General features: G+C 36.9%; 1 protein-coding gene across 2 annotated transcripts; it reads left to right on the top strand.

The window, feature by feature from the left end:
• Positions 1-5,550: 5,550 nt before the first annotated feature.
• Positions 5,551-10,037, top strand: LOC140785194 (beta-fructofuranosidase, insoluble isoenzyme 3-like). 2 transcript variants are annotated; one of them, XM_073132963.1, is made up of 7 exons: positions 5,551-5,743; positions 7,701-7,709; positions 7,813-8,672; positions 8,751-8,915; positions 9,051-9,292; positions 9,565-9,658; positions 9,734-10,037. In XM_073132963.1, the coding sequence occupies exons 1-7, from the start codon at positions 5,551-5,553 to the stop codon at positions 9,917-9,919; spliced, it is 1,749 nt and encodes a 582-aa protein (XP_072989064.1). In that variant the 3' UTR covers positions 9,920-10,037. The 2 variants fall into 2 exon arrangements, with proteins under 2 accessions (XP_072989064.1, XP_072989063.1); XM_073132962.1 differs by lacking the exon at positions 5,551-5,743 and adding an exon at positions 6,840-7,107.
• Positions 10,038-10,414: the final 377 nt, after the last annotated feature.

Below are 10,414 nucleotides of genomic sequence, written 5' to 3' on the forward strand. Positions count from 1 at the left end.
ATGTGCATAGGAGAGCATTTGTGCGTGACGGGCAGGCCCGTCATGTTGCGTGTGCCGCGCGTGCCATGTGGGCGCGTGGGTGTGCATGTGCCCGTGCCGGGCGAGGGCGTTACAATAGAAATATTATTCTATTAAATAGAGAATTAATTCAGCACATACCTAGCTATTGAGGGCCTTCAAGGTGCGTGCAAACCCAAGTTATGATCTAATAAGAACAGGTCGTATCAATAACATTATTAGGAAATATTCTACTTTTATGAGAAGATATTCCACTATTATTAAAGCATACTTTATTACTATTAGAATATATGAATTTTTATAAATCACACCCTACATTTTGCCTACTTTATGATTCACACTCTGTCTTTGGGGATTTTATAACGCGACTCCTTATTTTTCTTATAATGTTCATTTAACACCCTGAGTTAACTTAACCTAACCATAATTAAACTAAATGATTCCAGAAAGAGAATATTTTGTTATAATCCATTATGTAATTTATAATTACTCTAATATTTATCTCTAATTTTATTCATAACGTGAACATCCATACTTGTTGCTTTTTCTCAAACCATGGAGAACATCACCTAAATGTCAAGCTAATATTAGAGCTTCCAAACTCCAAGCCATAGAGATTTTAGAGCTCCCCAAACGCCAAATCGATTTTGTTGCTTGCGACTTCAAAGATGGGGAAGGAGATGAAGAAAATTTGGGGAAAGATGGAGAAAAAAAAAGGTTTGAGCCGGAGAGATGGAGAAAATTAGGTAAAGTTGGGGGAAACTTCTAAGGCTTGTACATGATAGGGATTTTGAGGGATTCTTGTGGGGTTGTGGATTTTGATATAATTTTATGAGGTAGGATTTAGTTATAGATAAGATGATTTAGATTTTGTGGGGTTAGGGTTTAGTTTGGGTAAGAAGGATTTTGTGGGGATTTAGGTAAGATCAGGAACTTTTAAAGGTATTTTAGTAAGCTTTGAACTAGAGTCACATAAACTACATAACATGGTTAATGTCAGTTTGCTAAAGTAACGTTAGAGTGTTAAATAAATATTATAGAAAAAATGAGGGGTTGCGTTATAAAATTCTCAAAGACAGGGTGCGAATCACAAAATAGGCAAAATATAAGGTGTGATTTATAAAAATACCTAGAACATATTATTCTATCATTAGAAAGTCTTTCTTTTACTAGAAGCTATTCCCTAGTTACTAGAATGAATTATATTGTTATTAGATAGTATTCTGCTATTGTTAGAAGACAATATAATCCGTTAATTCTGCATTATTTCTATTCACAACATAATACATAAATTTTGTAGTACAACAATTGACAATCTTTAACACCTTAATTCAAAAAAGTATTATGCTAATTTGCAATGTAATAATTTAGTCTACAGTAATACTATGATAAATTAAATATATTAGTTACTAATGTTAAGTTTAGTAACTATGGTTGCAGCTATACTTAAATGGAATATTTTGGTTATACTAGGTCTTTAACGGTGAGGTTTACTGGGTATTCTGTTTGGGTGTACTTGTGCAATTGTAGATCTCAAACTTGCTTTGCAAATTATGGTAATAAAGTTTCTGAATGAAATAGGATAAAAGTTTTTTTGTCAAAAGAATAAATGTATAACCAAATAAACTATACATTTTTTTGTAATATCGGAATGCATAGTCACAAATGCAATGTAAGATTGCATCAAATTGGTAAGTAATAGTTCTAATAAAAAGAGGGATTTTCTTGTTCTTTTTTTTTTCTTTGACACCAATAGGAAGGTGGTGAAGGAAATGAGTCCAAACGAAAAAAAAAATGAATAGAATAAAAATTAGAGTAATCCTTCTCCTAAAAAATAAACCCACGGTCTATTGAGCGACAGTGAGAGAGTACCTATCAGGGCGGTTTGATGCTAACAAATCATTCTAATAGTCAAGAGTCGAGCTAAGCGTCAAGGATGTGACAAATCTAGATATATCTGATCAGTTGGATCTGACAATTCGAATTTGACTCGGTCATCATATTTCACCAATCAAAAGTCAGAGGCACTTAATTAGCTACATAAAGGTACTCTTGACTGAGCTCGGCTATGCTCGCCAACATGAAGTTGCAGGAAAATTATGTGATGGAAAAAATTAAAGAATGACAAGGAGGAAAAATATTTTTAGGTTAACTAACATTTTGTTGATTTTATGTATGTGTTATTTATATATGTATACGAAGAATAATTTGTCAAATTACATGCAACAAATTTGGTTTATCTGTATGTGATTCTTAATCGATTTAATTTTTAAGGAATATCTCTCCTGTAGTGAAATACATGGGATTACCCTATAGTTATTTTTAGAGTGCGAATAGTCTAGATTACTCAAAAGTACCTTTTGAACTACTGTTACCCTCCGTTAATACTTCAATCCTTTGTTTTTTGATGTTAGAAGATGAAAGTATTACATTCAAAACTTTTGGAATGTTTTAGCTATTCAAAAATTATGATTTGGTGCTAAAACTTATGACTTGTTTCTTTGAAATATGATTATTAATTTTTTTTATTTCATATTGTTTCTGAATCCGAGAGTACCGAAGAGAGTACTAGAAATTTTCTATTTGTTTAAAATAACCATCACCTAATTTTTTATAATTTTCTTACATCAAGGTCAGTCCAGATCTGGTCCGTAATAAAGGGACTGTTGGAGACACGCCGTGGTGGCTTGTGTAGCCAGCCTGAGCCATGGAAAATAATCTCCCTCTACCATCGCATGCCAGCGTTCTACTACTGCAAGGATCAACTAGGGGCCAACTGCCGGGCAACCCATAATCGAACCCAGCCGCCGCCATCCCTATGCAACCTGTGGCAGCGCCCCTAGGCTGAATTTCCAATTCAGCCCTAGGGTTACGGTTAAGTTATTTGCATGAAGGTGATGAAGTGCACAATTTTTTAGGTAGGCCAAATTTTCGTGGATCGGTTTGACCACCTCATGCAAACTAGTTTGGGATCTATGTACATGACCTCGAGCACGAGTATGAGTTCAAACCTGAGAATGACTAGTGGAATGACCCGATGGGCTCGCGCCATTAAACTGAGCCAAACCTGATTGACCACGAGATCACTTGGCTTGCAATGATAGGCCATATTTTGGGATCCAAGCTCAAATTGTCAAACTTGATTTCCCAAAATTTTCTAAAGGAGATCCGTTGGACTTAACCTATCTAGTGGAGAAATTTTTCACGTACTATGGTACACTAGACTACCAAAAGGTCTAACTAGCATTATTCCACTTGGACAGCATGGTGATTAGGTGGTGCTAGTCAACTGAGCAAACTTGACTATTTGAGTCTTGTCAGGACTTTGCGTATGCAATTGTGCTCGATTCGGTCTGACCCAGTACAAGAACTTTTATGCCATGTTGACTAAGTTAACTCGGTCAACAATATTTTAAGCTTATCGGGAGGAGTTCGAGCGGATCTACAATCTGGTCACTAAGTGGTTAGACTCAGCCCTAAAGAGTACATTCATTAGTGGGCTCAGACCTATCATTCAGACTGAGATCAAAGCATTAAGGCCTACTACTTCTGATGAAGCCTTCTCTTTAGCTATTTTGATGAAGTCTAAGTTAGATTAGTTGAATTAGATCTATAAAGAGGAGAGAAGAAAGACGACCCAAACCCACGTTCCACTAGAGACTACATCTATCCCGACTCAGCTCGCATAGGCGGCTCAACCCATCTGCTAGATGATCTCGTTCTGTTTTGTACCTAATGACTTGGAGGAGCACAGAAGGAAAGGCTTATGTTTTTACTATGATAACCAATTTACCCGCGGTCATAAACTCAAGCACTAGCCAGCCCACGTTATGTTCCTAGGCAGACTCAAAGAGGATGAACCTGAGTTCACTAATTGACACGACAAGTTGTACAAGTACAAGGACGTGAGAGATTAGTCACTTTAAAGACAAGGTTGCGTAAGCATGGTGGAATGATACGATATTGGCTAGACCAGACTATCTCAAGCTTAATCTGTTAGGATTACATTCCTAATTATCTTTTATTTATACCTTTATTTAATTTATTTCTAATTTAGTTAAGTATGAGTCCTAGTTGAGTTAAGAAAGCCCTTAAAGCAAGAGGCCTAGTTGTCTTAAAGCAAGAGTGTTAGTTGAATTAGGAAAGCTAATAAGGCAAATCCTAATTAAATTCAGTCTAGGATTAGACTCTATAAATATGTGGGGTGTAGCCCTAATTGTTTATCATTGATCGAATCCGAGCTTAGCCAAATTATTAATCTTATCTTTATCTTTTACTGTAACCGTTAAATCATTTTTATCTTTCCAAGAATAGATCATAATCATCAAAGTATTCCAATCTTTTAAACCCTAGTCATCTTCCTCCACTAGCAAACACCTTGGTCCACCACCACCTTTGGCCATCTGCGACCCTCCGATTGGCTTTATTCCAAAGCTATTAGATTCGAGAATTTTAAAGTTATTATCCCTTAAAATCTCAAGAAATTTCTATGAACAAATCATTTCAGATCTGGTTCATAACAAGGATCTACTGCATTGTATTACTTGCTAGTGGATTTATTGTCAAATTCATTAATAATATCCATCATTGCACGAAAGAGAAGAGCTTTTGCATACAAGACATAATTTAATGGCACAGAGGAACTGGGGTTTGCTCCGTCTCTTACCTGGCTTATTTTACCTACATAGCTTATTTTATAATTGGTTAATAAATAATTGCTGCACAAGGTGGACCAAATACTCCCAACAACTAATGACAAATGTGACACCCCATCAACAAGACGTACTGAAAGACAATTCTATCAGTGGGCTGTGGGCGTGCTGAAAATCCAAACTAGCCGAGCCTGATCATCCTTTTCCTGGTTACGTGCAAGTGATATTATTAATACTTTTATAGTGTAGTTGAGCAATCAAGTCCACAAAACGTTTTGACGAAAAGCTCTTGGACCAATTCTTGGGGTAGCGAGATCTACCAGAGATTCCCTGCAATGCCATGAGCATAGAAAGGAAAGAATATTAGATTAATCCATATATGTACAAAATCTTTTCCAAATCCTCCTATATATCGGCAGGAAATCCTCCAAAAATAACTTGGTCACAAATAAACCACATAATTCGACCAACATATTACAGTCTGTCTTCATAACTATCCTCTTATCCATATGGATGGAAACCGTTTAATTATAGCGGATCTCCGGTTGCTCTAAGTTTGACCGTGAAAGATGGCATTGGTTGAATCATAGTGATCAAAACCGTTTGATTATAGCGGATTTCCAGTTCCTTTATGTTTGACCGTGAAAGATAGCATTGGTTGAATCATATTCAACTCTTCCTCTCACTCTCCCCTTTATATATATATATATATATATATATATATATATATATATATATATATATATATATTCCCCTAACATCACCATCGTTCCCGTCTCTTTCTTTCTTGCTTGCTTTCTTTTTTTTCTTTTTTTTTTCTTTTTTTTCTTTCTTTCTTTTATATCTCTTATCTAACTATCCTGCCTCTAAAAAGCAATAGATGGGCACTCCCCATAGAGCTTTCGGAAGATGGATAGTGGTGTTTCTACTGCAGTGGAGCTTCACATGGAGGAGTGGGATAGTGGAAGCCTCACATGTGGTGCACAGAGATCTCCAATCCGTTTCACCTTCCACCATTGACGCCAACTTGAGAACTGGCTATCACTTTCAACCCCCTAAGAATTGGATTAATGGTACGTTTTCTCATCTTCTTGATCTTACTCCCGTATATCCTGTAGCACTTTGAATTCAGTTTAAGTCTTTGCTTGGTATTTTTATTTTCACTTTGTTAATCTAGAGAAAAAAAAAAGAGTCCCATTTGTTTTCCTCTAGAGGCGCATTTTTAGTAAAAATCTATGGAGATCGTGGAAGTGAGCATTCCGGTGTGGAGTAATTGCCATGGGCACCCTTGCAATATTTAGCAATATTTAACGTTGTCATTAATATAAAAATAAAAAATCATGGTGGATTCCTATTTCAATAGTACAATTCATTGACTATTAAAATCAATGCCAACTGCAATGTTAACTGCAAGACAAATTCCGATAGACTCCCTATTCATTGGCTAATTTTAATAGTCCATTTTCTATATTTAAGAAGACATCTGCACGATATTTCAATTAAAGAAGGATTATATATTTTACTAGTTCCTGAATTAATAATTATTTTTATTCTGTTGCTGTTCTTTCATTATCCTAACAACCCTTGCTTTGACTACTCTTTAGAAGCGTGATATGAATTTTAATATTTGGATTTCTTCACACACGCAATGTGTTTGAAATTAATCCCCTTGGTAAGTAACGTGTTTAACAAGTAAAATGATTTAAGAAGCCGATGTTTAATAATTTCCCCGCGTTTGCATTGCAAGTACTCGTTGTCATTTTCGTTTTTGGGTCCATTTTTTTCCAATCAAGTGAATAGAGTAGTAGCCTATGAATATAAGTCGATCAGTTTGCAGATTCATGTTCTCTGTTTCTATTCCTTTTTCTACTTCTCGGGCTTTCGATAATCGACAAATTAAATAGTCTTATCTTCCCTCCTATAAGAAAGCATTAGCGAGAATAGGCTGTCACTTCTAAATAGAATGAAATGTAGTTCCAGTACAGCTAAAATTCTCCAAACATAGAAAGCATAGCCCTGGTGATGCTCAATAATGGTGATATATAAACTACTAGTTATGTAATCAACGATAATAAGGAGACTTTTCAACGCCCAAAGCTTTCTTCTCTATATAAATCTCTAGGGCCATCTCTTCCGTCGTGCCAAGTACCTATCTATCCATCTCAAACCCAACATTATTCTCTCTCTCTCTCTCTCTCTCTCTCTCTCTCTCTCTCTCTCTCTCTCTCTCTCCATATACTTCTAGTTTCTTTCTCAAATAGATAGATGGGCATTTCCCATAAAGTATTAGAGACATGGGTAGTGATTCTTCTGTGGAGTGGAATAGTGGATGCATCTCATTTGGTGTACAGAGAACTCCAATCCGTTTCACCTGCCGCTGTAGATCCCAAGTTGAGAACCGGGTATCACTTCCAGCCTCCAAAGAATTGGATTAATGGTATATTTCTTCACCTCACTAGCCTATCAACAATACTATCATATAGTTCTCTCCTTCTCTTAGCTACATGTTCATGTTTTTTTCCTATATCCTAAATCTTCCACTATATATTTTAGTTGGGCCTTTTTGTCTTCATCTAGATCACATTTGCTGGATCCTATATTTTTTTAACAAGGTATGTGAAGGGTTTTTTAATCTAAAGTAAGCCAAGGAGGATCACGACTTAATGAATCAATCAATGGTGCTCCAGTAGATCACGATATTCTCACACCCTATATCTTAGTAGATATCTCTCTCGAAAAGGCCCGTGACAGCTTTCTTGCCACAATTCTGGCCATTAATTCCCTCCTGGATTTCAAGAATTTTTAAATGTATCCTGTATTATTAATTAGTTCTGAACAACATCTGTTGGCTTGAATATGATCTTAATTTGGTACATGCTATTTTATATAATAATATTTACTTTGATCTTGCACTTTTTGCCCTTTAATCTTGTACTTTTTACCTTATCTTATAATATAAATTTTCTGATCCTAACTCTCGTGTCTCTTTCTGGTGGCTGTGCATGCACCTGTTGTTGCCGCAACAAACAGACCCAAATGGTATGTTCGATCGACTTTTTGAAATTGATTCATTCACCAATATATATATAAGAAAATAAGAGTCATTAAATCTAAGCTGGTTGCAATTTGGAAACTGGATCAGGTCCTCTATACTACAAAGGCTTCTACCATCTTTTCTACCAGTACAATCCCAAAGGTGCAGTGTGGGGTAACATAGTGTGGGCTCACTCCATCTCAAAGGATCTAATTAATTGGATCGCTCTCGAGCCGGCAATCTATCCGACGAAGCCGTTTGACATCAACGGATGTTGGTCCGGCTCCGCCACAATCCTATCGGATGGCACACCGGCGATATTGTACACCGGCATCGACCCGAACCAGAACCAGGTTCAAAACATAGCGTTCCCAAAGGACTTATCTGACCCGTATCTCCGGGAATGGGTGAAGCCCGACTACAACCCGATCATCGCGCCGGCCGTCCGGGTCAACGCCAGCGCGTTCCGCGATCCGACGACGGCGTGGCTTGGACCGGATAAGCATTGGCGCGTGGTGGTGGGAAGCAAGTGGAATAAGAGGGGGAAAGCCATCCTTTATCGAAGTAGGGACTTCAAGAATTGGATAAAGGCGAAGCACCCGTTGCACTCAATGGCGAGGACCGGCATGTGGGAGTGCCCAGATTTTTACCCAGTGGCCGACGAGGGGAGGAAGATTGGGCTAGAGACGTCCATGCATGGTCGTGGCATAAAGCATGTGCTTAAGGTTAGCTTAGATTTGACGAGGTTTGAGTACTACACCATTGGATCCTACGACCTGCAGATGGATAGATACCTGCCGGATACCGCACTAGCGGATAATAGTACGGGGTTGAGGTACGACTACGGTAATTTTTACGCGTCCAAGACGTTCTACGATGCACATAAGAAGCGTAGGATCTTGTGGGGTTGGGCTAATGAGTCAGATAGTACGAATGCTGATAATGCTAAGGGTTGGGCTGGCATTCAGGTTAGTATATATATATATATATATATAGTTTTATTAATTCTTTTGGTAGTTGTGGATTATATCTTTTGTTATTTGTAGGCTATTCCAAGAACTATTTGGCTCGATCCAAGCGGTCGGCAATTGTTGCAATGGCCTATCGAGGAGCTAGAAGCTCTTAGAGGGAAACATGTTCATTATACCCATGACAAGATTCTTAAGAGTGGAGAGTATTTGGAAGTAAAAGGAATACAAAATACTGCACAGGTTGGTCTTTAGAAAATTGATTTGAAATCTCCCTTTTTTTTGTTAGTCTTATTCCATTTCTCTTCTTTGTTTTTTTTGTTAGTCTTATTCCATTTCTCTTCTTTGTTGTTGACGTTTGTGTTTATGAAACAACAGGCTGACGTGGAGGTGGAATTTTATGTGTCAAACTTAGAGAAAGTTGAACCTTTTGATTATGCTTTCAGCACTGATGCACAAGCTCTCTGTAAAATAAAAGGAGCAGATGTCAAAGGTGGGGTTGGACCCTTTGGACTCTGGGTTTTGGCCTCCTCCAAGTTAGAGGAAAAAACAGCTGTCTTTTTTAGAGTTTTCAAAGCTGGCGATAAGAACGTTGTCCTCATGTGCCAAGATCCTACTAGGTTTGTATTCATCTTAAGTATGTTTATTCAAAGTTTTAGCCAAATTAGCTCTAGTCTATACTTATATATTGAACTAAACCTCACCTAAACTTAATAATAAAAAAAAGTATTATAGTTTTGCAATGTCGGCATCTATGTCAGTTCAACTTAAAAGATAAACCACTGACGAGTTAAGCATAATTGTGAGGAATTGCTTGTGTGTGACATCTAGATTGGAAAGGTCGCTTAACGCTTAATGAGCTAAATAATTTTACTTGTTTGTTTGGAAACAGCTCCTCTCTTAGTCCAGATCTCTACAAACCAACATTTGCTGGGTTTGTAGATGTTGACATAAAGAAGACGGGAAAGATTTCTCTGAGGAGCTTGGTATGCATGTTACTCTTATCTCTTATCTTTAATTGGGTTTCTCTGACTAAATGTTTTTGTGAGCTCTATTTGTAGATTGATCACTCTGTGGTAGAGAGCTTTGGGGAGAATGGCAAGACTTGCATTACGTCGAGAGTTTACCCAAGTTTGGCAGTCGGATCAGATGCTCATCTTTTTGTGTTCAATAATGGAGAGGAGGATATAAGAGTCTCGAACTTAAAAGCGTCGGAGATGATGAGACCTTTGATGAATGGATCTTAATGTGTTACACTGATCTAATTATTAATTTCTAGTTATTAATTTGTAGTGGAAAATAATTGGGGACACTTTTGGTTTCCCTAGTGGATGGAATAAATTGTCTTGAAATGCTTTTAGTTCAGTGATGCACCTTGGTTAACAATAAGTAAAATTTTCTTCTGGGTTTATGTACAAATAAATAGTCCAAACAAAAGAGAATCGAAAAAGAAAGCTTATCTACTTTTGTTTTGTTTTGAAGAGTCAAAGTGGATAACAATAATGCCTCCCAAGTTTGAATGATTAACTTGTCGGCCGATTCGATCTTCCTTTTAACATGAAAAGATATATTCTTCTTTTATTAGATGATTTTCATTGAAAATAAACTTTGACTTTTATTTTTTTTGTCACTTAGGCCAGTTTTAATTTTTCAGAGGTTTTTCTAATTTTCTTTCTAAGTTTGTCCTCCTATAATGGATGGGCTCGACAATTAGCAATCAAAAAATTTGAATAAAAAATTAA

The sequence above is a fragment of the Typha latifolia genome, chromosome 3 (assembly GCF_019914945.1).
Source record: "Typha latifolia isolate L0001 chromosome 3, TyphaL0001v2, whole genome shotgun sequence".
In the NCBI taxonomy this organism is placed as follows: Eukaryota; Viridiplantae; Streptophyta; class Magnoliopsida; order Poales; family Typhaceae; genus Typha; species Typha latifolia.

Coding starts and splice junctions, on each gene's coding strand:
- LOC140785194 (XM_073132963.1), top strand. CDS start 5,551: ATGGGCACTCCCCATAGAGCTTTCGGAAGATGGATAGTGGTGTTTCTA. Junction 8,673..8,750: donor AGGGTTGGGCTGGCATTCAG/GTTAGTATATAT, acceptor TGTTATTTGTAG/GCTATTCCAAGAACTATTTG. Junction 9,293..9,564: donor ATGTGCCAAGATCCTACTAG/GTTTGTATTCAT, acceptor GTTTGGAAACAG/CTCCTCTCTTAGTCCAGATC.